The sequence below is a fragment of the Dermacentor silvarum genome, chromosome 4, assembly GCF_013339745.2.
Source record: "Dermacentor silvarum isolate Dsil-2018 chromosome 4, BIME_Dsil_1.4, whole genome shotgun sequence".
Taxonomy (NCBI): domain Eukaryota; kingdom Metazoa; phylum Arthropoda; class Arachnida; order Ixodida; family Ixodidae; genus Dermacentor; species Dermacentor silvarum.
The window spans coordinates 197586491-197614398 of NC_051157.2; the positions used below are offsets into that span (position 1 = coordinate 197586491).

Below are 27908 nucleotides of genomic sequence, written 5' to 3' on the forward strand. Positions count from 1 at the left end.
AGATTTATGTGCACGTTAAAGAACCCCAGGTGGTCGAAATTATCTGGAGTCCCCCACTACGGCGTACCTTATTATCAGATCGTGTATTTGGCTCGTAAAACCCCATAAATTAATTATAATGTCTTCTTTGAAATCAGGTATACAGCTCAGCGCTGGTTTTCAAAAGAAGAACCATAAAAGAAGCATCAAAATCACATTATGGATGGTATGAACGAGAAAAAAGGGAACCGAGGGGCCCGATTTTTATTAATCATAAGAACCCAACAAAGAATGACACCAAGGACAACATAGGGGAAATTACTTGTACATTACTAATTGAATTAAATAAATGATAAATTATTGGAAATGAGAACGGATAAAAAACAACTGTCCGCAGGTGGGTAACGAACTCACGTATCGCATTACGCGTGCGATGCTCTCACCATTTAACTACCGCGGAGCCGTTTTCCCATCCACTTTCTGGGGTACTCATGCTTTTACAACTACAACTAACCCTGGGAGTGTTAGCCAGCGCCACCACTCACAAACCATAGGGCGGATTACATCCTTTCTGCCGCACGCGTCACGAGCACGTGATCGTTTTGGGTGAGGACAACTGGTCAATAAACCCACATATGCTGCCTGAAGGCATCAATGTTGCCGGATTCTAGCCCTCGTTATGAATATGGAGAAGACAAAGATAATGTTCAATAGCCTGGCAAGGGAACAAGAATTCAAAATCGCCAGTCAGCCTCTAGAATCTCTAAAGGAGTACGCTTATCTAGGTCAACTACTCACAGGGAACCCTGATCATGAGAAAGAAATTTACAGAAGAATAAAATTGGGTTGGACTGCATACGGCAGGCATTGCCAAATCCTGACTGGGAGCTTACCACTGTGGTTGAAAAGAAAAGTGTACAATCAGTGCATTCAACCGGAGCTAACATAGGGGGCAGCAAACTTGGAGGTTAACAAAGAAGCTCGGGAACAAGTTAAGGACCGCACAAAGAGCAACGGAACGAAAAATCTTAGGAGTAACATTAAGAGACAGGAAGAGAGCGATGTGGATCAGAGAACAAACGGGGATAGCAGATTTATAGATAACATTAAGCGGAAGAAATGGAGCTGGGCACGCCATGTAATGCGTAGGATGGATAACCGGTGGACCATTAGGGTTACAGAATGGATACCAAGGGAAGGGAAGCGCAGTCGAGGACGGCAGAAAACCAGGTGGGATGATGAATTTAGGAAATTCGCAGGCGCAAGTTGGAACACGCTAGCGCAAGACAGGGGTAGTTGGTGATCGCAGGGAGAGGCCTTCATCCTGCAGTGGACATAAATATAGGCTGATGATGATGACGATTATACTTAGGTATACACTCAGCGATATAAGCCAGGTATAAGTTATAAGCCGACAAGTCAAAGCAATTTTCGAGCCGAACGGCTAGCTCTTCCACAGTCTCCGACGCCCGAACGGCTAGCTCCTTCTCAGTCTCCAGCGCTAGCTTCGCGCGCTTGGCATTCCGGACCGTCTCCATTGAAGCGGCAATTCACCGGGCGAAAGACGCGTGTCAAGGCCGTTTCACATGGTGCGATTTCCGTCGCACTGGAAGTGCGATTTCCGTCGCATGCGACGAAAATCGCAGTCGCAGGGCCGATTCTGCCATTTTCGGCTGCGACCAACCGGTCGGTCGCAACGTCGACTAATATTCACAAAGATTCTACTCAGGCAAGCTTGCACCGAGTCATATTCACCAAAAATCTACTTAGTCAAGCTTGCTCGGACTCACATACACCAAAATCCTACGTAGCCTTCCATGAATTTACGAACTTGCGGCTGAAAGTTCTCCATGATTCGCAGGCCCGGGTCGTTTTGTCGATTCTTCTGGTTGCACACACGCTTTTGCTCGGTTTCACCGGCTCGCAACTCTGGATCTTCTGCAAATCGCTGACGTTTCGCCGCCGCTTCACCGGCGCGATATTCGGGCTTGGCCCAAAGTCTTCTGATCCCCTCTCGAGCAGCGGCATGACGATTTTCGTGCCGCGCTTCCTCCTCATCGGGAGTAACGCACTTCTTCCGTCGCCTCATCTTCACGGCGATGCGCTCGGCACGGCGATGCAGGGCATTCTGTCGCGCGGCGACGCGAACCCATTATGAGGATCGGCGCAGTGACGTCATAGCTCCGCCTCCGCAGCTCTGGCGAGGTTATGCGACAGTTCGGCGTGATTACAGCATGGCTCGGCAAAGCTGGGGTGAGGCGGCGCGCGCGATGGCTTCACGGCTTCGCTCCGCCTCCGGAGCTGTTGCGAAGCTCGGCGCAGCTGGGCACCGCGTTGCTAGGCGACATGGTGACGTCATCCCTCGTCGAGGTTTTCCTGCGCACACTCCCAAATGGGCCTAAGCAGCTTTGCTGTTAAAATTCAGCCCTTCCACTACTGTGAAGATTGAACCCAGCGATGCTGCGACTCTGATGGGTCTGCTGTAGAGAATATTGCTATAGTAAATTTATATATTATTGTTGTTCATTGTGTTGAGCGTCTTCGTCATGTTCACGCCCTGTTTTCGCCCGGCGCGATATCCAAGTAGTAGCGTTTGCTGCGCCAAGTCCTCCCCATCATCACAGACTAAGGTATGAGCCACAGCGTTCGTAGTCAGGGCACACTGCACGGCAGCGTCAGGCTCCTGTGAAATCTCTCATACTCCTGCTCTCGGCGGCTCATAGCCACATATTCAACGCGAGTATGAGCCAGACGTGATTTCTTCCTTACCTTCCTTCTTTATCTCTTTCTTTATTTCTTTCCTTCCTTCCTTCTTGCTTTCTTTCTTGTCCCTGGCTCATACCCGCATATGTCTGACTGATACCCGCATATGCGCCACATGTGATTTTCTTATGGTTAATCGTGACGTAACTGACGAGCATTGATGTTATTGATGTCATGACCAATCCGTCAGGTTAGTCATTCCTTTTCACACCTGTTCTAATGCACAACTGGCGGGAAATCGCCACACACGGGGAGCCAAACCACCACGCACATGGAGCCGAGATTGTTGTACATGCCGGTCGGTCTGCGGTTGCGATCAGCGCGTAGGCATCCAACGGTATCCAATGGCACGAGCGCTAACCGAGGGGCGCCAACCAGCCAGCTGCGGAATAAGACGACGACGCTCTAGCCAGTGCTGATAATGGTACTTTTTAACAGCGGAGCTGTTTAAGCCGACGGCCAGTCAGTAACGCGTGTACGAAAACATCGCTGAACGATGTCGTCACCGCGCGTGGCCATGCAACCATCTCGCGAAGTGGCGTGTGCTTCGCCTCCTCTACGTGCCGTGCACATGTTGCCTTCACATGGGACGTTAAGGAGAGGGATGGAGAGCATGCGTGCGGCACGCGCTATGCTCGGGAGAGAGAAAGAGTAACGAGAGAAAAAAAATTGTAGCAGCACCAACGAGGCAACGCGCAGAGCTGCTGCCGACGCTGTCCTCGTTTCCCCGCGTTCACGCTGAAGGCGCGCGGTAACCGTGACTGCAGCCGGCGCCTCTGGCGGCGGCTTTGCAGGTTTCGACCAGCCACGGCCTGGCAAATGGTGAGGCGCAGCTTGGCCGTGACGTCACCATGGAGATAAAGCTGGATCTGATCCATGGCATCAATCAAGTAATAGAGAAATCTTCGGAGTGCAATCAACCCCTCTATATGGCTTTCATAGATTATGATAGGCATTTGATTCAGTAGAGACACCAGCAGTCATAGAAGCATTGCGTAATCAATGAGTACAGGAGGCATACGTGAATATCTGGTCAAATATCTAAAAAGATTGCACATTTGTCTTCGTTCTCCACAAGAAAAGTACAAAGATACCTATCAAGAAAGGGGTCATGAAAAGAGACAAAACCTCTCCAATGCTATTCACTGTGTGCGCAGAAGTATTCAAGCTCTTAGACTGGGAAGGCTTAGGAGTGAGAATCAATTGTGAATATCTCAGCAACCTCGGGTTTGCAGATGACATTGTCCTATTCAGCAACAATGGGGACGAATTACAGCAACTGATTGAGGACCTTAACCGAGAAAGTGTAAAAGTGTGGTTGAAGATTAATATGTAGAAGGCAAACATAATGTTCAATAGCCTGGGCAGGGAACAAGAATTCAGGATCGCCAGACAACCTCTTACCTGTTGTTGAAAAAAAAAGTGCACAATCATTGCATTCTGCCGGTGCTAAGTTATGGGCAGAAAATTGGTGGTTAACAAAGAAACTCGAGAACAAGTTCAGGACCGCACAAAGAGCGACGGAACGAAAAATATTAGGCCTAATCTTACGAGACAGGAAGTTAGCGGTGTGGATCAGAGAGGAAAAGGGGATAGCCGATATTCTAGTTCACATTAAGCGGAAAAAATGGAGCTGGACAGGCCATGTAAAGCGTAGGATGCATAACCGGTCAACCATTAGAGTTACAGAATGGATACCAAGAGAAGGGAAGCGTAGTCGAGGATGGCAGAAAACTAGGTGGGGTGATGAAGTTAGGAAATTTGCAGGCGCAAGTTGGAATCAGCTAGGGCAAGACAGGGGTAATTAGAGATCACAGGGAGAGGCCTTCGTCCTGCAGTGGACATAAATATAGGCTGATGATGATGATTGGATTCGATTCACATTTGATGTGCATTTCGTTTTATTTTCTTTAGTGGACTTTTACATCTAGGTGGGGTTGGAGCTGTCTGCGTTAGCTATTCTAAAAGACAACGTTGTGCAGTGGTCGGAAGGATACGATAGCGTTTGCGCTACGTCGCTCGCTAATGCTAACGCAAGCACCTTACATTATGCTAAATCTTTCTGTTACTGAATAGGGCGATAAACGCAAGCGCTTCCGACCGATTTCTCTTAAGATGTTCAATGGCTCATTATGTTAACGCACCTATGACCGCAGGTGAAATGAGTAAGCTCATGCTTTCAGATGCGTAAACGAAATTCGCCATCAGAATTTGTCTTACGATTGTAACCGCATAATTGCAGATAACACATTGTTGGAGTTCTGACGAGGAAGTGTCGCACTAGGCCAATCGACACGAAATGCTTGGATGTACAACCTCTATCATGATGTCGCTAGACTGTCTGATCAATTGAAGCAACCACCCGAGCAAGGAAGATTGAAAAAAGAAACACACGCGTGAAATGAGTTTTCGATGTTCACAGCACGCTGTCTGTGCCTACTTCACGTTCATAATTTCCTCTTGCACAGCTGCCATGTTGATAACACACAGCGCGAGAGCAAACACGGGGACGAATAGCAGACACGGACAAGCGCTTGTCCGCGTCTGCTATTCGTCCCCGTGTTTGCTATCGCGCTGTGTATTACCGGTATCAATAACACTTGTCCGCGTCTGCTATTCGTCCCTGAGATTTCTCTGGCTATGTATATTACCGGTATCAATAACCAACTAGCCCAGTCAGCCACCTTAATGCCATATTGCATTCGTGCTAAATGATGTTACAACTTCTCTTGTACACGGCCTTTACCAGGCGCTATAGTTTCTTAGAATAATATGACCTATACGTAGCGCTGATCAGTTAGTGACATCAATGATGCCCTAACAAATAAAGGAATGTTGCGTCCTTGGAATTTCGTTGCTTCTCGTGGTTCACCGCGCTCCCTCATCATACTAAGAGAATGTCCGGGACCAACGTAGCAATTGTTGATGGCCAATACACTCGTATTTAAGTAGATCCTTTTGACTAAAAATATTCATAAAGGGTGCGCAATAAAATAAGCGGGAGTACAGTTTAAAACCTTCCTAGACAGAAATGGTCGTCACAAGTGCGTTCATCTGTTAAAAAAACGACTAAACCACCCAGCAACTAAAGATGGCAATACAAACAGTGGTATACTTATACCAAAACTGACGGCACGCGTGTTTATTCACAGCCTAAAACTTATCCTAATGCCCTCATTTCTTTCGCAGGAGTGCTGGCGAGGTGTGTACAAACACGATCCAATGGGCGCCCGCTTTAAGTACTTTGCGGACGGCTGCTGCAACTTTGCAAACTACTCTGTCCGTGGATTCGAAGGAGTGACTTCGTTTGAGACGTCCCTTTCAATTGCGGACAAGGTGACGGACTCATTTATAAACACGTGTATATATATAAATATATATATATATTCAAATCGCTGGTTTTCATGTGTATATGATCAGTAATAAGTTGGTAGAAGCCGAAGCGGCAGTCACATATATAGTGACACGCCTAGATTTGTTCCCATTTTCGGTGCGCCTTGTTAATTGTCTGACCGCAGCGACAAAGTTATCTGTAGTAGTCGGTGCCTGTAACGAGTAATGAACGCACTCAGTTGGTACATTGTTAGGCTGGCTTGTGAGTGCGAAGGCGCAAGGTGGTGCGCCTCTGCTGGCCGTTTCAGGGAAGGTGGGGTCTTCTCGGCGTTGCGCTTGGCTTGCTTGCCGCTTAGCGTTCTGCGCTCGGTGACGCTCACACTACCTCCCTTTCTTAAGAGGTTAGGGTTCACAGTTACAGGCATCCTCCTCTCCTGCAAACGAGTCCACTCCTTGTGATGATCAAGTTCGGCAGAAGCTGCAGGTGTCTCGCCGTACGTCTTGTTGGTCCTTCGTCCGTTTGTACTACAAAGGCATGGAAATGTCTAACTCAAGAGAACAGGTAGAATTCGCTCAACTGTCAAAACTCATCAACAACAAGAAAGTAAGGGTCATTCGAAATTATAACTAGTAAAAATTTAGGAAACAGTATACTGTTTCCTAAATTTTTTTCCCTCTCACTGATTTCTTAGTGCGGCCGTATTTTATAAAATACGGCCGCACTAAGAAATCAGTGAGAGGGAAACTTGGCATAGGACAATGCAAAATCAATATGTATGCAGTGAAAGATAAGCAGGGTATGTCATCAGTAATGTCGATCATATAGTAAAAGCCGCAGAACAATTCCATAATGACCTCCGCAGTACCAGAGCAGCCACGCTACCTATCTCAGCAACCTTTGGTTTGCAAATGACATTGACTTGCTCAGCAACACTCCAGATGAATTGCAACAAATGATTGCGGCCCTTCACCGAGAAAGTGAAAGAGTTGGGTTGAACATCAATACGCAGAAGACAAATGTGATGTTATTATTAACAGCCTGGCAAGGAAACAGGGACTCATGATCGCCAGTCACCCTCTAGAGTCTGTCTAGAGTCAACAATGAAGCTCGAGGTCAAGTTGAAGATTACACAAAGGGCGAAAGAAAGAAAAATATTAGGCGTAACGTTAGGAGACAGGTAGATAGCGGTGTGGATCAGAGAGCAAACGGGGGTCAGCCGATATTCTGTTGGGCATTAACAGAGAAAAGATGGACCTGGGCAGGCCATCTAATGCGTACGGTAGATATTCGGTGGGCCATTCCAGTTACAGAATGGTTACCAAGGGAAAAGAAGCGCAGTCTTGAACGGCAGAAAATTAACTGGGGTGATGAGATTAGGAAAGTTGAAGGAGCAACTTGGAATCAGCTAGCGCAAGGCAGGGATGATTGAAGATCGCTCTGCGAGGGCTTCATCCTGCAGTGGACATCAAAATAGGCTCATTATGATAATGACGACTGCATAGGCCCTCGGTTGCGGTTCTGGCTGTCTTACTACGCCATGTGACGTAGCTCCAGTTCAATGTATCTGTACATTCAGCTGAACCAGGCGCGATACGTGGACTATTCCGTGTCTGGTGTCATATGTCCTTTGTGCGCGCACTCTGCGCTCTTGTTTCTGTTGGCTAAACGCGCTATCATTCCTTTTCGTGGAAATCTTGGTGTGGTTGGTACAGTCCTGTGCAGGCGATGGCCCCAAAACACTCGTGTAGAAAACCTTTTGACGCCTGGTGCAGCCCTATCGGCAAGCAGGGCTTCATCTTCACTGGATGACTTCATCAAACGCTACTTTGCTGCCTGCACATCCCTCTCCGTTATACAGTTATTCTACGCATAGTAGGGGTTTGACGGTCTGTGTGCGGCTCCCCAACAACCTAAAAGTTGTTTGAACTCCGCAGACGTGAAGTGCGAGCTATTGTCTGTCTCTATTGTTCTCGGGAGACCGAATTGCCTTCAATACTCGATTGATATTTTAGTGGTTGTCCTTTTCAGCTCTTCTACATTGCAGAATCCGGAGTAGTCGGAAAGTACGACGTGCTTTTTCGCTTCCAACAAGACGAAATCAATGCCCACTGTATCTCATGGGCTAGCCGGCAGTGGAATTAGAAGCTGGTGATGTGTTCTTGGCCTTCTGTGCTATTGGCAAGTTGGACATCTTTCCGCGTGGTCTTCTGCGTGCTGCTCTGTGATTGGCCTCCATATACCCTCTCTTGTCCTTGCTCTGCATCTCATTGTGCCCCAGTGGCCACCACGCGATTTCTCGAGAACTTCTACATTAGGTCAGGCAGGAGCATTCTGCCACTTTTGAAAAGCAGGTTACTGACGAGGTAAACCTCGCTCACCACCTCATAGTAGCGCTTCAGGTCAGGTTCCAGCCGAAGCAAGTCGGCCCTGGGGTGGTCCAGAAGGAGAATACTCTGTAGGATGTTTCATCTGTCTTGGCATTTGCCCTAATTTTGTAAAGCATTTTGTTCGAAGCAGGGATCTGCTCAAATGTTCATTCTGCAAACACGCGCATTGTAGTCTCGAGATTTCTTCCTTCGTCATCGTCAACTGGCTTCCCTGATGGCTTGCGCGAAAAAAGGGTCAGCTGTGTGCAACTTGTTGACTGAAGTGTGGGAGATGGTGTAGTCGCACTGTCGAAGACGCATCCTGAAACCTTGAGTGCGAGGGCTTAAGTCGTCAGTAGCGCTACTAGGGGCTTGTGGTATGTTACCGCCACCTTAACGGCTGCTTAGCAGGCGCGTGGTCGCTCAGTATCGCCATGCCGGCACTGTTGTGGCACTGAAGAATCCTAGCAGGTTTTGGCTTGAAATTGTTCACAAGCCCACGTGATTTCCGGTACCTCCTTTTCAGTTTGGGCACAACGTTGTTCACTCTAAGAGGAACTGCGATGCATATGGTACTGATATGAGCCTTTCTTGTGACTGCTGTAGTATTGCTACCCGGAGACCGTATGAAGATACGTCCACGGTTACTGTGTGAAGCAGTCGAGCATCGTAGTGGGTGCGGATTGGCGTCCTGCTTAAATCTTCCTTGATTTTGCCAAATATTTCTTTTCTAAGCCGAACCCCATGCCATTCAGCAACTTCGCGTAACAAGTCTCTGAAAGGCTTTGTCAAGTCGGCTAAGCCTGGGAAAAATTTTGCCAGATGGTGTGCGGAGCCCAATGAGGACCTGACTTGCGCCACATCAGGCAGTGAGTGGGTCAGGTTGTTTGATGGGCCTGACCTTGCCCGGGTTGGGGCTGTCATCTGCTGCAGAAATAACATGCCCATGGAATGCGACTTCGGTGTGACAAAATGGGCACTTGTCACTTCCAAGGGTAACGCCTGTATCTTCCAGCCTCTTTAGCAAACGCCGTAAATTGGCATCGCGTTCTTCCATTGTCTTTTCTGAGACAATGATGCCTGGCAGACAACTCATACCGGCTAGCCCTTCCAGCACGCGGAGCATCCCGCGTTCGTAGAACTCTGGTGCCGTGGAGATTCCAAAGGGAAGTGTCAAGAACTGGAGCCTCCCTACTGGTGTGATAAAAGTTGTGTATGCGCGAGAGTTTTTGGCCAAGTGACCCTGCCAGTAGACTGCTCCTGCATATAGACAATCAAAACTGTTCCATATTCTAGTTTTGCGAGGTACTAGTAGGCTATAGCCATAATCACTCCTTCACTAATGACCTGCTGATAAAGCTGACCACTGTCAATGTAGGTGCGGAGCACATCCTCCTTTTTTCCGAGCGACGACTAGCAGAAAACACCATTCGGTTTCTTGTTTTACCCTCTGGGTGGTACCCATGTGCTCAATGCTCTTACGCTGAAGCGTAAATGGCTAGGCGCACCGAGGGCCATCGAGGGGTAGTGTGAAGCCGCTGACGAGAGGCGGTGTGAAGCCGCGAAGGAAGCGGAGGAGTAAGGCGCCTTGAGGTGTAAGAGAGAATCGCGCGCCGGGGAAAGTACGAAGGGGAGCGCAGAAATAATGATTGAAGATGATTTAATCGCATCCTCTTTGAAATTGACAAATAGACACCTAGCCTGCTTGATTCAATCAGGTATACTGTACATGTTCTTTGTCTAGCATTTTTGCATACCTCTCATTAATCTTTCTTCTCTCAAAATTTACCTTGTACCGCTAGCTATGATTTTAAAAAGATCAGGTCGCATCAATATTTTCCCCGCTTTTTTTTTCCAGCACTACTTTAATCGCCTCTTGCTTATCTCTACGGCTGATCTGTTGATGTTTCCTTCCACTTTAAACCCAGGCGCTTCTGGAAGTCGTACGTTACTTACAGTTCTCGCGAGGTGAATCCCTTCGCGTTCAATTAGGTTGTGCTGATTTTTTCCCGATCTTTAGTGCAGCCTACACATGCCTCATTGAGTGCCGAATATTTTTCATGCGGTATGTTTTGGTCCATAGGCAACCGCCTCGAGCCTCAACCGGCTCGAACCTTTGGTGTTATCGTACAGATTATCCCTTTTAATTTCTTCTTGTTCTTGTAAATCTCCATGCTCGTTTTTCATTCCGTTCCTTGCATCCCATTCACTGCCTCTATTTCTCTCACTTTCCTTCTGATGACTCCTGGTTGTCTATTTACAGATTCAATTATCCTGTACGTGGTTCCCAACTTCCGTGACCTCTTACTCCATTCTATGTCCAGGCTTTTCAGGCACAGATACCTGTGCACTTTAGCCGCCCACTTATTTTCATCCATGTTCCTGAACCTTTCTTGAAAACTAATTTTGCTCTGTGCTTCTCGGACTTCAAAAGAGGCCCAACCCACGTCACCCTGCACTGCCTCATTTGTGGTATTACCGCGGGCTTCCAAAGCCAACCGGCCTACTGATCTTGAGTTAACTTCCAACACCAAAAAGATATCCGACTGTAAGCATAGAATGGCATTTGCGAAGGTTAGCGCTGACACCATTACCTCTTTTCAGATTACACACGCCATCTCATACTTAGTGAGGCCCCACAGTGCTCTGTGTTTCATTATTGCTGCATTCCGCTTCCCCTTTATTTTCAGATTATCTTAGTGGTTGCTTGAGTAATTATTTTCTTCGTTTATGTATACACCGATGTACTAATATTACTTGACTATGGGTATGACGTGCTGTTGAACTGACACCACGTAATTACTCGTCTCTTCATTGAACATCATATTTCCTCATTTCTCTGTGCTAAACTTAAGGCATAGATTTGTCGCTGCGTTGCCACATATAATCGCAAGTATCTGTATATCTTTTGCACTGTCCGCTAGTAGCACTATGTCGTCTGCGTACATAAGTCGAGGGACCTTCTGTTGCACCATTTGTCCATTACGCATGTAGGATAAATCAAATCCTAATTCGCTGTTTTCCAGTCGTCTTTCTATAGCTTTCTTCGGAGTGTGCGGCAAACCAACGCCACCTAGCGAAATGTCTAGGTAGCGTTTAGCGAAGCGGGGAAGGATAATTGAGGCAAAGCTTCCCAGAGGACGAGGGTAGGCGAAGCGCACTGGGTTGACCTCTTCTGGCAGTTGCTACGCGTTGTGTGAGGTTTCGTGATCGAGTTGCCGAGCGCCTGGCGAGAAGGACGGAGCACACAACGCAAGCGGCGGCAGGCCGACCGCGAGTCGACCGACCCTGAAGTCTTCTATTCTGCCGATAGTTTTCAAGATACGGCGCGTGCCGCTGCGAAAACTACGCAGTGGCTACCGAAGTAGAACACCCCCCCCTCATCCCTCCCGCGCTGCCTTCCCGCTTTCTTCCCTTGTGCGCGATTTTTTATTTATTTCGTGATACTGTCAATCCCATCCGGGATTTTTACAGGAGTGGGTTACAAGGGTTTGTATACATTGTGGAACAGGCATTCACATAAGTATACAATAGGGTAACTACACAGAATATGATAAAGGTAACGAACCTATGATAACAGCAGTGAGTAGGGTAAAATGACAACACATAATCAACTTATTTCAGTTACATACTATGTACTGCAAAAAAGAAAAGGCACATGAGATATAAAAATTAATATCATCCACAATATCACGTCCCAGATTTCCAATTTACCTGGTAAGTAAAACAATGATAAATACAGTAATGATAGAATCACTTACTCGTTGCTGACAGCAGAGTTTGGCCAGCAAGTTCAACAAATTTGTCAACGGTAGGCTGTGCGACCACCGTCGGTGCTAAAGCATTCCAGTCACGAATAGCTCGCGGGAAGAACGAATAACTAAATGTATTGTTAGCGCAGAAATATTCTTGGAGTGTAAGCTGATGCTTATGACGGGTTTCTCTAGACGTATTGTATGAAGCGTAGGTGTCAGGATCAACTTTAACCTTATTATGCAGGATGAGATACAAAAATTTGAGTCGGTACAGCATCGCACGACTGGTTAGTGTATGAAGGCCGATCTCGGACAGCATTTGCGTAGGCGAGTCGGTGCATCTGTATCTATTACAGATAAAACGCGCCGCTTTTCGCTGGACAGCCTCAAGCGTAGTTATTTGATTTTGCGCGAACGGAAACCACGCCACACTCGCATATTCTAAGATAGGGCGTACGAACGTCACATAAGCCAAGAGCTTGGCTTCCTTCGTAGAGTATCGCAAAGCCCGCTTTAGAAACATAAGCTTTCGCATCGCTTTGCTTGCCACGTGCTCTACATGAGCCGACCATCCTAGATCTGACGACGCCCAAGTATTTATACTGAGTGACAGTGTTAAGGATGATACATCATAGCCGTACGGAAAACTAAGTTTGGATTTATTTTTTGTTACCGACATTGAAACTGTTTTATCAAAGTTGATGACCATTTGCCAGTTCTCACACCATTGGGCTATGAAAGCAAAATCCTTGTTAAGACTAATTTGATCTTGTCGGCTTAATACTTCTCTGTACAACACGCAGTCATCTGCAAATAACCTAATCTTGGATTCCACCTGACTAGTTATGTCGTTTATGAACAGAAGGAACAGGATAGGGGCCAGAACGGAACCCTAGGGTACACCAGAAACGACTGGCATAACTTCAGAAGTGAGGGCGCCTAACTGGACAAACTGGCGACGATCAGATAAGTAACAGTTAATCCAACGAAAAATTGGCCCATCTCCTAGTATTAAGTTTAAGCTTTAAAAGCAGTTTAGCACGGCAAACACGGTCAAAAGCCTTAGAGAAGTCAAGGTAAATTACATCTATTTGTATTTGGTCGTTAATTGCTTTGGCGAAATCGTGTAGGATCTCAACAAGTTGCGTAACTGTAGACCGACCACTCCTGAAGCCATGCTGTAGGGATGGAGAATATTATTTGCCTCAACGAACTCTGTAACGGATTTTAAGATAATATGTTCCAGGATTTTACAGCAAGTACATGTGAAAGGAATAGGTCCTATAATTTGATTGACAAGAGGTATCACCCGATTTATGGACTGGCACTATTTTTGCAATCTTCCATTCTGCCGGAAGGCATTGTTCAGAGATTGATTTATTGTACACAAGGCACAAGTAATTGCTTAGAGGCTCGGCATAGCGTTTCAGGAAGCAGTTTGGGATTCCATCTGGACCATTACACTTTCTATCGTCTAAATTTAGTAATAGTGAGAGAACACCTGCTTCAGTTACGACTGGTGCGCTCAGCGCCTCGTTTTGCTCCATATTATCTGGCCTGTAAGCATGCGTAATACCATTGTCCGGGGCAAATACAGAATGGAAGAATGCGTTAAACGCGTCTGCTTGTTGCTTTTCTTCGGTCGGCGATAATGGTTTAGGAGGGTTATCTTTGTGCCCGACGTAACGCCAGAATTTCTGGGGTGATTCCTTGATAAATAAAATTGCTGAGCGTTGTACTGCAGAAGCGCTGTTTTCCTGCTTATGTTTTTTTCTTTTAGCTGTCTGTTTAACGAGTTTATTTTTTCGCAGAAGTCTGAGACTGGGCCTAATTTGTTAGAGTTCCTCAACCTTTTTATTCTGCGTTTTAAATGATTTATTTCGCGTGTTATCCATGGGTTCTGCTTATTAGTGTTCTTTTGTATTTGTGGGACAAATTACCTCAAGCAGCGCATAACATGTGTCTTGAACAGTAACCAAATTTCATCAATGCCAGCCGCTCCGTCAGTGACTAGCTCGTGGAAGTCATAGTACTCGTGGGCTAGGTAGGTCATAATAGCATCATCATCTGCTTTATTGAATGCGTATACGCGCTTTTTAGCACAACTATGGCGGATTTGATGTGGAATAGTTAGCGTTCAAAGAACCATGTCATGATCAGATAATGCTTCAAGAATATCGACGTTATTTTTTCCTTTCAAAAAGAAATCGCTTATGAAGATAAGATCTAAGATAGAGCTTGAAGCGCCCTGTACACGGGTAGGCTTGAAAACTATTTGGGTCAGGTTAAAGGTAAACAGAATAAATATTCAGCATGATATTGTTTGTTACAGTGGTTGCACTCAGAGAGCTCCAGTTAATATCTGGGAGATTAAAGACCCCTCCCATTATTATGGCGTTCCCCACCATGTGTTCATGCATGTACTCTAGAAGCTGCTGAAGATACGATACGTCAGCTTGGGAGGGGGGAGGGGGGGGGTCTGTACACTGCGCCAACACAGACGTGGCTCTGGCCCAACTGAATCCTACACCAGACCGCCTCCCCACCTGGGACATCCGGCATCGATGAGTAATTTATACATTGGCGTAGGAACAAAGCAACACCACTACCTCTAGGTTGCCCTATCTTTTCGGACGACGGAGTAGCCCGGTGGAGCCACTTCATGGTTTCCACTATCAGCATGTAACCATGTCTCTGTCACGCAGATAATGTCAGGTTCAAGAGCGATTGCAGTCGCCTACAACTGTTCGATTTTGTTCAAAAGGCTGCGCGCATTAACATTGACAACAACTAGGGCCGACAGCGGTTTCGAGTTCGCTTGGCTGGTCCGTTGTCCATGCTTTCGTTTTTCGTAACTTCCACTATGTCATTGGTTTGGTCATCCCAGGTGTAGAGGCGATTATTTATTTTGACTTTATCGCAAGACAGAAAAACTATCTTTCTGGTTTCGATGCACTTTCGTTCTTTCCCATAGCTTCTTTCTAATTTCTCTTACTGCGGGCGAAAAATCCTCGCTAATTGAATATTCCGTTCCCTTGAGCTTTTTGCAATTACTAAGTATGTTGGCTTTATCCCGGTAGTCAAATAACTTCAGAATGACAGGCCTGTGTTCGGGACTGTCAGCTTGCTTTCGCCCAAGACGGTGGATTCTTTCGATGCCAGCGGTTTTTATTCCTAGCTTATCTCCAAAGATTGTTTTCTCAACAGCATCGAGTAGATCTTGGTGCCCCTCATTTCCTAGTTCCTTCACACCGTATACTACAAGATTAGACCTGCGGCCTCTGTTATCTAATTCATCGACTTTTTTAGTCAAGGACACAACCAGATGATCGAGTTTGTTAATCCTTTCCACGCATTTCAAGACCTGCTTTTCCATTTTGCCAACTTTTTCCAGCTTTTTATCTATCGCTGATAGCTTTTGATTGGTCATCATTTTTTTCATTCTTTATCTCCTGGATGTCTTTTGCAATCATTTTGAGCTTCTCTTCAATCGTAATGTCACCGGGCCCAGAGTTAGTCTCGACATCCCCTGCCAGCAGCAACAAGAACCGCAAGGAAGCCGACAAATCACAGAACCATTCAAGCAAAGGGTGTGGGCACGGCAGCAAAACCAGGCAGACATTACTGCTACGAAAGGATTTGCCGAAGCGCTTCCTCACCTGGATGGCGAACAAGAACGGATTTGAGCGATGCATCGTGGCATTGCCGCCGCGCCCACTGAAGGGTTCCTCGCAGAAACGGTTGCCTAAATAGGAGTCCCGTGACGTCATGGCCTTGTCTGATAGAGTTGGCACCGGTCGAGAGGACATAGCCGCTGGCACCATCTGGCAGGCGCGTAGCCAGGGGGGGGGGGGGGGGGGGGCTGATGGGGCTTCAGCCCCTCCCCGAAATTTTTCCGTGCGGGCATGCACCACCGACCAAAACTACCACCGACGCCTGCAATCATTCTGGATTTTGTCTACAATGTCTTTTTCAGGCTCGAAAAGACATTTCGGCACGAACATTGCGAACTCGGGCTGGATTTCGTGACAACGTCCTTGCACCTGGAGTCACGTAACGCAAGGAGCCCCATCCAAGCACAAGCTTTCATCGGCTTTTCGATAGCGAGCGGGCGCGTTGCGGCACCTCGCAGCGGCCGCGGAATATACGGAGCGCATGGATTTCAATTACGGAACTTTATGGGTATAAAGTTCTCATAAACTTTTGACGCGAAAGGTGCGCTGACATTTCCAAAGGCATGCTTTAAAAGATTTTCAATTCTAGAACTTTATGGGGTTAATTTTCTTATAAACTTGGGCCAACATGCGCGCACCAAAACGCTCGTGTCCAAGCCGTTCCATAAATGGAAGCGCGCGCTTGCAATCTCCCACACACACGAAAATACTAAATATCCCCGTGACCGTCAGCTAGCAGCTGATAATTTTCTCCAAACATTTTCAGGAAGCGTGCCCAATGTGATTGATCAGCTGGACCAGGCTAGGCAAAGTAAATTACGAGAAAACAGAAGAAAGTAAATGGCCTACTATTGCGATTTTTTTTTTTTTTTTTTTTTTGCGGGCGACAAGGTCTGGCTCTCCGTGGCCACAGGGACAGGGGCCCTATGGATATAAGCAATGCCCCTGCTGAAAATACAGGCATTTTCAGAGTGCTTCTTCGCATGCGAGCTGATTGTGGAGATACATATCTGAAGAACCATTTGGAAAGTTGCGCCAGTAATGCCTCGTATTTAAGCCCGGACGCACAAAACCAAGTTATAGAAATTTATGGTGACATTATCAAAGAAAGCCTAGATTCAAAAGCAGGCTGCTTCTCCATACTTCCTGACGAAACGACGGACATCGCTGGAATCGAACAGCCTACTGTTTCTGCAAGGTACCTAAACAAGTATGCCAACGACATCAAGGGATTGTTTTAGGTTTTAGCACCGGAATAGATGCTCATCTCTCATTGCGACAGCAGGTTCTACGTAAATGTGTGAATACTGCTGCAGCTTCTAGTCACCCTTCCAGTGACCACTGCCAGCGCAGAGAGAATATTTTTTTAACAAGAGTTTACTAAAAAACTACTTGCGCTCTACAATGTCTGTGGAACGCATGGTTAGGCTGGCGCTTCTATACAGCCACAGAGACGTCGGCATCAACGTGTCTGAAGTCATTGACCGCTTCGCTCAACTTTCCCGCCGAGAGAAGTTCGTCCTTTAGATAGCGAAGCAGCAAAAATCAATGCAAGTAAAAAGCACTGTTCCTTCAGGTCCATAAGTTCTTAATTATGAAAACGTGTGACCGTTCATTAGCTTTTAAAACCGCAGAAATTTTCGCCGTTTATTCTAGCAGTTAGCATCATGATCACAATTATCACGCGAATACAAAAATTACGAGAATACCAATAACCAATTATGACCGACCTTGCTCATTGAAAGCCCGGCCCACGCGGCGTTCGCCAAAAACACACTCGGATATTGGGTAGTTCAACTTGCCGCATCATCTGTGGCCTTCGCTTGTCCTTTTCTTTCATTTTCAGCTACCTGCTTTTATTTCTTTTTTGAAACGAAGGAATACCCTCCTTTAATTTTGGGTGCAGAATAATTGTTGGCGTTGTGCAGACAGTTAAATTAAACATTTTCGTACTGATTTATGCATTATTCCTCTATTATTCTACCCACATGGCGCTGTCGCGACCGCTGCATGGCCCAAGTACATATCACGATTTCTGCGATCATAGTTATGTTCTTGCCTAGATCATCTGTCTTTCTGTGCGCAAAGTTTACTATCTGTGACTGCGCAACATATTTATTTGTCTTATTTGACGAATTATATACACTAACGTTTGCTTAAATACGTAGATTTATTGGAGACTCATACGTATTTTTAAATATCTTATTGGTTTTGTGTATACAAGCAGTGAACTTTGTTTCCAGCGACTCTTTTTTGCCCTTTAGCGAGTTGTATCTTCGCATTTGAATATTCCATTCTATCTTCGCAATTTCTAATACATATTTTGCAGAACTCCCACTTCTTATTTGTACTCACTGCTGCGAGTATTATCTCGGTGTAATTACAATACACGACGAATTACAGCTGCTAGTGCGCTATCGATTGCAACGAGGGATAGCGTCATTGAGGTTTCTTCCTGGCCGTTGCATATGTAGAAAAATGTAAACAAGGTTACTGAATGACAAAGATTCATCAAAATGTTTGTCCTCAACTTATTCATTTCATGGCCTTTACGTTTTTCATATAAGCTGCATGCACTGCTTTGCTGGTTTCGAACTGGTATTGACCCTTTTCGCGGCAATCCCGTGGGTGCTGCCACATTTGATCACGTGGTGACGCGTCCATTGCTTGCCTCAACTGCCTCCATTGCCTCCTTGTTTACAATGGAAGTGTATGACGCCGGCGCGGCTTAGAAAACATCTGTTTTCGGAGATATCATGGACGGTGACTAGATGGACGACACGAAGCTTTGATCACAGCTTCAGAGAACATGCAAGAGCGCTTTCGGAGCTGATTAGGTTAGGCAACATAATGCTTATATGACAACATAATGGCATAATCAGCGTATATGGTGCTTGTTCTAAAAGCGGGGCTAAATATGAATTCCAAGCTGTCCGATTATATATTCAGTCAGGATTAGTGTGTTTTGCTCTTTGTTCTTTATTAGGCAAATATTTTGAAGCAGTGGCTTGTCAGTTTCTGACTCAGTGAAGTTCCTATCTGATTATTTTCTGCCTAATCACTCGCGGGTGTGCTCAGTTCCGGATCCGATAGATTTGTTCTTTCTGCGCACAAGGCTTCAAACGTAGCGGTTTTGTACATTGTAATACCTTGTAGCAAATATATATTACAGCTAGTAACTTGTTTACTCTTGTGGACCACCACGAAACATTCACCTTCGACCATTAGTGCGCTATAGGTGTAGTCCGTCATTTATTGCGTGTATACAGTGCACATATATTCAAGTGTGAGTATTCACTTATTCTTGATACGTCGGCGATAAAGTGGGCGTAAGTTTTCCTGCCATTTGGACAGATGTGTATAGATAACGTGCGCGAAACTTAATATGACAGGAAGCGGTGCTACTCCCTTTGTCATTGTTTAACGAGTGGTACTCATTCTTGCCGACGTTATGGGGATGAAGCCCTTTCTTTGAAGGTTAGCGATACAAGGCTGGCGGATGAGCAAATTTCTGTATCCTCGAGGAAAGCCGTACATCACGAAGTGCCGGTAACACGTTCGGACAGTTGCAGCAGCGGTCCGCGAACTTCGCCATACAGATTCATTCTATTCCTTAACATGCCAGTCACTATTTTTGCAGCCAACTACTGCACACGTCTTCAATCCACATTATTCAATCTAGCATGATTGGAGCACAGTGTGTTAGCGAAAACTCAATTGCATTTTCGACAGCTGATCGCATAGAAGCAAGGTAGAAGCGGTAATGGTTTCGTATTCGTGCGCGGTCGCTGAGGAGAGGTATGGCGCGCCGCCGTGAGCGCCATCTCGTTTCTCTAAAGCACACTGCTCCCCGAAAAGGGTCAATAGTTCTAAAGTTCATGTGATGTTTTCTTTACTTATTAATTAGACAAAAAAAACGCGGAAGCATTGATATCAGATATTTCTGCCACAATTTTTAGGGCATATGAATTTATTCTTTTATGACAACATACATATTTTAATGGACAGTGCATAGCGTTCAATAATTCGTTTGCAGCATCTAATATACAACGGAATTGACAATGCAGTTATTATTCATGCATTTGATCCCTCGACAAATTCTATAAGGAGGAGGCCGCGCTGCAACCTGAGCCCCCCCCGAACAAAATTTCTGGCTACGCCACTGCCATCTGGTGCCCGATGATAAGGCCAGTCATGTCCCGGGATCACAGGAAGGCGGAACAATTCTATCGATGAATTCTCTGAGGAAGGTCCGGTTGAAGCCAGCAGCACATCAAGCGTAACCTGGATGGCGAACAAGAACGGATTTGAGCGATGCATCTTGGCATTGCCGCCGCGCCCACTGAAGGGTCCCTCGCAGAAACGGTTGCTTAAATAGGAGTCCCGTGACGTCATGGCCTTGTCTGATAGAGTTGCACTGGTCGAGAGGGCGTAGCCGCTGGCACCATCTGGTGCCCGATGATAAGGCCAGTCATGGCCCGGGATCACAGGCAGGCGGAACAATTCTATCGATGAATTCTCTGAGGAAGGTCCGGTTGAAGTCAGCAGCACACCAAGCGTAACCTGGATGGCGAACAAGAACGGATTTGAGCGATGCATCTTGGCATTGCCGCCGCGCCCACGATTGGGCTCACCGCTGCACGCTTTCAGTCGCATATACAGCATGCGGCGTGGGAACGATGTTATCACCCTTGGACTTTATTTTATTCCTGCACCTTTATTTGTTTTCCTAATATTGCGACGAAAATTAAGCAATCTTTAGAATTCTGGTTCTACTTCTGCCCATTTTTGCGGGAAGGTACTAGAGCTACAAAGCTGCGATTTAAAACTAATAAAGCTACATGAATGAAATTTTGCATCCTAAATGGGCATTCCTTGAACTCTAATTTATCCAAAATTTAGCTACCTTGAGCTTGTAGTTGCCTGGCTGTTTTCAACAGAAGTTGCGATATGTTGGCAAACTTCAAAAGCAAATTATGCAAAAAGTAAAAATTCAGCACTATTTTGCTGCGTCTAGGAAGTAGATAAATGTGTCCTAAAGCTACAGAGCAAGCCACAATGCAGTAAATGCGGCAGTTTCTTCTAAATATAGTCACAACTGAGACACAGTTCGCAAAAACCATGTATCTCATGCTTGTTCTTGAACATTTATTTCTACATCACATTAATCAATTTCTTTAGAAAACATATAGTTGGAATCTACAAGAGTTAAGATTTTTTATGGTATGCACGACAACTTTATATCCTAAGTAGAAGAGCCGTCACGGTTGCTCCAAAAGTACTGAAAACGGGGGGCTCGTACCGCCCGGACGTGGCACCGCCACCTTAACGGCTGCTTAGCAGGCGCTTGGTCGCTCCGACTTGCCATGCCGGTTGGGCCGCCTGTGCGTGCACTTCAGCGCAAGCGACAGGCTGAATACGATCATTCAATAGATATAGCTAGATGGCAGGCTGCGAAATCTCAAGCGAAGGCAAAGTTGGGTGCTGAAACACCGCAGCAAAGGAAGGCCAGATTACCACGTTATAGAGAAGCTTACCAAATGTGCAAGCGGACATTATAGAAACAGTGCGTGCGTAGTTTTTGCGAAACCAATCAAAGATACCTTTCGCTCGCGATGGCTAGGTTTACAAGAGTTAAACCTCAGCAAATATTTTTAGCTCCCGCTTCACAAGTGGTATAAATGGAAGTTGCATACGCATAGATACGCGATTAAGTAAGATTTGGCGTTGTTCTTACCTTTGATGGGGCACTCTGTCTTCATGATTCCAACCGCGATGTTAGCTTGGGGTAACGCCACATCAGTCAGAGATTTCGTCACTAGGGTACGTGTTCCAGCCTACTCGGGAGGGCGTTGCAGAATCCTGAATGTTTTATGGCTTGTCAACTCAGCAGAGCTTCTTTCAATTTTTGATGACGAAGACTGCTTCGTGGATATTGGTACCCATTTTATTTTATGTTATGTTTTGCTATTTATGCCCGTTATACTTCGGAAGGTGGGGGCTTACAGCCGCATTTCTTTTTGCATTCTTTTTTGTCCCGGGGAAAAATTAAGCCATAGGTCATGGCGATCGCCGCCTAGCCTGGGCCTGTCAGTGGATATTTTGCCCCCTTGTTTGGCCCCATGATGTTGGCGTCATGCTGCTTGAGTGCAATTACTGTCACATTCGCACCAGTGTCGACCTTGAAGGTGAAGGGTACGTAGTGGACGGTGACAGTTATCCGCCACGGCCGTGATGGTCCCACTTTCACTTCATCTAATTCTAGTTACTCAAAGCCACTAAAAGCTCTCTCGCGAGCACGAGGTTTCACCCTTTGGCTTCGACAGGCTCACAGAAGCGGAGTGGCCTCTCTTCCCACAGTGCTTGCGTGTCTTGTCGGTCGCGGGGCATTGTGTCTTCACGTGGTATCGCACGCCGCCTCACGAATTCCTGCGTTCGTCTTTCGCCTTGCTTTTGCGTTGTGGGTGCGACGACCTCGAGGGGACATTTATTTCTTTATGACGCGTTTTACTACTTTCCTAGTCGCGTACTTCTCGTACGCCGTGAACTGGTCGCTCGAAGGAGCGTATTTCCTGGTGTTTGTGTCGTATAGGGCTTTCTGGACGTTGCATATTAGTATAATGCAGGAATTTGGCTTTGTAGCTTGTCTTACAGTTTCGTGAACGTAACTTCTTTTACCGCCTTCCCCTGTATGGTAGCTAACCGACAATACGTGATATATATCCCATGTCGAGTACGCTTAGCCATTTGAGATTGTGTGAGTACTCTGAAGGCTGTAAGCAAAGTAAACGGCTCAGGACAGGTGGGGGCTGAAAGTGTCTGATGACTGGTGCAACGTTTCTAGTGCGTCTGTATGGCCTATGATTCCAGCGGTCACCTTCTCTCATCAGTGCTGGTATAGGGAATAGCAAGTTTGGTAGCCGGGCCAGAGGGCTGGCACATGCCATGTGGTGCATCAGCAACACGTCATTGAGAATTATTCGACATGAAAAGTTTTACACAAAAATCTACATATTCCAAAGCTTTTGCTCATGATATATTTACTTGATGAGCGAAATCCTGCGCACATTTCAATCGCAAAAGTCACCATACATTGCTGAAATCCTGTTACCTCTTCTGTCGTCCCGTGCACCAAGTTACATGTACTCTAAGTGCACGTACCTTGGTGACGACCTTTCAGTTGATCCTAAAGAGCAGAATAATGTGGCTAGGCTTCGCAGATCGGTATGGTTTCCAACACGTTGCATGTACACACAGTACGCGAGCTACTGGAGTACAATACGTAGTTCACTGTGAACGTATAACGCTTTAAAGCGCCCTGAACCATTTTTTATCGATGTGAAGACAATAATTTGAAGGAACAATAGGCTATTTCAGAAATACTTCGCCGCAAAAAGTACTTCAATGCGTTCAGCAGAAGCGGAGTTATCGGCAATCAAACACGGCCTCCGCTGTGCTCCCATTTCTTCTTCAATGCCTTGCACTGCGAAGCCTACGGTGGAGTGGGGCGGGGCCACCGCGCTCCGGTTTCGAAATGTCACGGTGGAGTGCCGTTCAAATTTTATTTTGGATGTCAACGTATACGCCGCTACTTCCGATTTTGGTGCCTACGCCGCGCTAAACGTAAGCCAAACGCGGTTGTCCTCAGCGAGCCACAGTGCGTTTAGCCAGTGGACTTGTGGCGGTGTACTCGCGGCGACCGCGGTGTAGCCGACCGCAGCGACCAATAGCAGCCGCGTATGGGAATGCGCTTTATTACGAAATAAGCAGCCAGAAAAGAGTAAGGATCATGACATCGGTTGAAACGAGCGTGTTTGAGAGAAAGATGACTTCCCACTCCACTCGCCAGCTCCATCCACCGCGTACGACAGCAGAACTTGGCTGAGATGTTCACAGCAGCGTATGCTACCCGCGGACTATGTTATTTCACCAAGCCCGAGGAGTGATTGAGGGCCCTTTTAAAGGCCAGTACAAGTAGACGGTATAATTAGGGTATCGCTGTATATATGGTGTCCCAGCTAACACTATCCAAGCTATTTATCTAAAAAAAAAGATTTAGAGAACACGCTGCAAGATGCAGTTTTAAGGCCTGCAGTGTTCGGTCGTTAGACTTCTTGCACCCAATCACGGTAGGCTTTATGATTATATATTGCAATGTTTTAATCTTTTTTTTTCTTGTTTTTTTTGCTGAAAAGCCTAGCTAACGTTAACTGGCAGACACGCGCTATAGTGGCGTGAGCGGTAATTACCCTATCTGAAAATATTACCACTACACGTTAAGGCTTTTCTCTTTTGTGGCAATTTTCCTGTTTCATTTCAAATATTTTGTTTCATCTATTTTTTAGCGAATACGAAACAGTATGTAGTCAAGTCGAGCAAGATCTTTCTATAAAACTAGCGTTCGTGCTGTATGTGCACGCACTTATTGCAGTTACTGACGTGCTAACAAAAAAGTAAAGGCATATTGAAATAGTAAGAACACCTTGTCGGCACTTGTCCCACTATTTCCTGTCTAGCACTCTCCTTATCCACAGCAAATATTCGGCACTCACTTTATATTAAAGCTCTGACAACGCCAAATAATTGCATAAGTATGTTTGAAATGCTAGGCCTTGTTCTATCTTTTTAGAAATGCCTTCTTCGATTTCAGAGAAATAGACCGGCACATGTGGTCAGTTCTAATCAGGAATTATTGTTTAACGACTACTGCCACTTACTTTAAAATTTATTTTATTAACTTCTACAACAGCATTTTCAGCATCACGCGGATATTTACGACTTTAGACATTTCGTTACGCTATTTTTACTTCATCAGACGAAAAAAATATGATGCCTGTCTTCTGCATCGCAAAATGTACATGAGGTGTTTAAGTCGTGCTTGTTTCAGACATGACAAGCGTATCACGCACTCGTTTAGCCGAGACAAGGCGGAAACTTATCGAGTATAAGTGCTTAACACTTTGACAGGCTGATGCCCGTGAGGTCTCCTTTTAGTTTAAAAAGTTAGCTCCTGACGGTTGTGCACCGTCATTTTCATTACCTTCGTTTAGAACTAGGCTGTGAAGAACATACCTGTAGTCCCTTCTGCAAGCAGCACCAGTTTATAACAACTATCTGTCCATGGCATATGCAGTTCTTATTCAAAAAGAGCATAACATTGTCACAAAAAATTAGTTCCAGCACTGAATGACATAATACAGAAACACTAAAACTCAGGAATCCCTCAGAAAGATTCAGGCTGGTCTTAATTTTTGTGGGCTGTGGGACACAAATACACGGACATAAAATTACACGAAGGCACTTCGACACCGAATGAATTGACAAATTCAGTTATGAGTTGGCATCGGAGCAACGCCCTCTTGGATCAAATTTAATATATATATATATATATATATATATATATATAATAGTATTGATGTATTTGATGTATTGCCAGTAAAAATAAAAAATAAATTATTGAATATGCTTCCGTGTTCAGTGCAACAACTTGCACGCTTTTACGCGTGAAAAAAGCAAGCAAATTTGATAGTCATCTTTGTTTCAGTACTGCAGTGATGCTGTTGCAGAACCGAATCCTTAATATACGGCTGATCGATACGCAGATGTACAGGAGCAAGATAACCCGCCAGCAGCTGAAAATCCTCAACACGCACATTGTTGGCTGGCTGGCACATGACGTCTCGTTCAACTTGGCTGAGGAAAAGTGTGGTGGCGCAGGAAATCGGCTCCTCAAGATGCGGGAATGGACTGCAGCATGATGGCCGCCAGAAAGTGTCGAGTACCTGAAGGAGCTCGGCCGACACGTCGTTTCGGGCACAAATCTGCCTGCTTGTCTGCTCAGTACATAGCTATTTGTAAGCCCATATTTGGGACAATTAACCTTAGTAAGTTTACCGCCAATTTCCACTCGAGCTCGTCAAGACTGAATTTTGTGACGTATTAATTGTGATTTTGTTTTGTTCAGTATAACCGTGCCCGCTCTCGACCATGTCCGGGTGCTTGCTGTCGTTTACTTTTAGGGGCGAAGCTCCTTAGGGTGTGGGTCTGTCCCTCCTCTGTACTATGTAGTAGTAGTAGTAGTAGTCGTCGTCGTCGTAGTAGGTAGCCACGTCTACTTTTATGAGAAAAAAAAATTCCGAAAAATGTGTCCGTAGCGAGGAATCGAACCAGGGACCCCTCGCTTCGGAGCGCGCGACGCTAACCACTACGCCACGAAGCTTTTTTTTTTTCTTTATTGCCGGTCTTTGGCACACACAGTAATATATAAATTCACAGAGAATAACAAAACAGAATCACAATCACAATATTCGTTACATACGGCCGCTCAACTTGTGCGAACGCGTACACGAAGCGCACATGGACACGCGATCCACGATGACAATAAATACCCAACATTAACGAAAGACTGCGCGTTTCTAACGCGTTTGTGCTAGCGCGTTACAGCCCGTGTAAGAAGTTGGTGTAAGACGCTGTGGCCTCTCCGCCTTACCCCCGTATTCATAAACGCTCCTCGACTTGACTTGCCACCGCCTTGGGCAGCGCGTTCGAAACGCGTTGAAGGCGGTGGCAAGTCAAGTTCAAGTCGAGGAGCGTTTATGAATACGGGGGTTATACTCTCTCAGCAGTCATGTGATGGCGTCGGCAAACGCGGTGCACGTTTCGGCATGTGTAAACGGCTGCGTAAGACGCTGTGGCCTCTCCCCCTTACTAGAGAGTACTGCACGTTTCTAACGCGTTTGTGCTAGCGTCCCCTTAAGCGGGAGATGGTGCAATTATAATGAAGGGTGCTGTTGTAAAATAGGAATGACGTCACATATGGCGCGTGTCATTGGTGGAAGTCAATCGTTCGATTTAGTGCGGCGAGACTGGGCGAATTACACGGAGATTCACGGTTTACCGATGATTCCCTCCGTAGCTTCGCCCACTCATCATCATTCACCCCGTGGATATGCGGTGTTTTTTTTTATCGCCTGCTTCCCGAAAGTGGTCGCTCTCTATAGCTTTGTTATCAGCTACTTCGTCATTAAATTGGCAGCTCAGCGTTGACTGTGCATAGAACTGGCTACTCAGGTCGAGATCAAGTGCGCGTGCTGTAACCGGTTTTGCGAGAGTAAACGCTCGTTCACACTGGGACATTCGGCGTCTGTAGCGGCGCGGAATCAAACTCGGAGGTGGCGAATTCCGCCGAAATGGACCTCTCTCAAGCTGTCGGTTACAGTCCAATGTTTGTCACCGATGCCACCGGAATCCTTCGCCGCGAACCAATCAGGGGAAAAAGCAGCAGCTGAATGATCCCTCGCTGCAATCTACGAATGGCGTCGACCGCGTCTGATCTGTGGTTTCGCATTCGTCTCAAGAGGCCGTGTGCACGACTGTGACAGCAATGTCATTAAGTTCTGTGAGAAATTACCATGTACTACAAGCATGACGCCGAGAACAAGTTGATTTCGTGAATAAGTAGATGGCGCGAAAATTAAAAGCGGACTGTTGCGAGAGCTTCAGAAAGTGTTCCGAGAAAAAACACCACGAGGACCGTGTAAGTTAGTGCCTAGTCGGCAGATCGGGCTAGCAGTAAAATTGGCCCGCTTTCTTTATATTCGCGATATTTTGATAGGAGGCAGCAGCTTCGATGGTGCGACTGGCTAGCAATGTGAAAGACGCGGCATTTCGGCCCTATAGGAGATTCCGCCCAGCTCTAGATGCGGGATATCCCAGTTTTAAAGACCCGTAACTACTGCTCGCATATAGAAAGAGCGAAAGAATGTGAGAGCATTCTAATACACGGGTACTTTACTGACAGCGACAGTGAGGTTTAGCGTTGCGCTTCAACTCCTCAGACAGTGTTCGAACCATGGTTCCAACCATACGCGGGGCCGATATGCTAGCACGACGCAGCACGCAAGACAACGCCTGTTATTAGAAGGAACGGCGACCAAGCCTCTCAGAGCGCTCGCGTCATGAGCGGCGCTAGAGGCGTTGCAGGCGTCGTACCTCGACGCTTCACTGGATGAGATCGACGGGAAACCGTCCACATTAG

At 46.2% G+C, this 27908-nt stretch overlaps 1 protein-coding gene across 1 annotated transcript; it reads left to right on the forward strand.

The window, feature by feature from the left end:
- Positions 1 to 5901: 5901 nt before the first annotated feature.
- Positions 5902 to 25764, forward strand: LOC125944898 (uncharacterized). The gene is made up of 2 exons (XM_049666313.1): positions 5902 to 6078; positions 25474 to 25764. Exons 1-2 carry the CDS (start codon positions 5911 to 5913, stop codon positions 25627 to 25629), a joined length of 324 nt encoding a protein of 107 aa, XP_049522270.1. The 5' UTR covers positions 5902 to 5910; the 3' UTR covers positions 25630 to 25764.
- Positions 25765 to 27908: the final 2144 nt, after the last annotated feature.

Bases quoted from the DNA above. Each gene is read 5' to 3' on its own strand.
- LOC125944898 (XM_049666313.1), top strand. From the start codon at position 5,911: ATGCCCTCATTTCTTTCGCAGGAGTGCTGGCGAGGTGTGTACAAACAC. The intron at 6,079-25,473 runs GTGACGGACTCA...ATCGATACGCAG, and splicing joins CCCTTTCAATTGCGGACAAG to ATGTACAGGAGCAAGATAAC.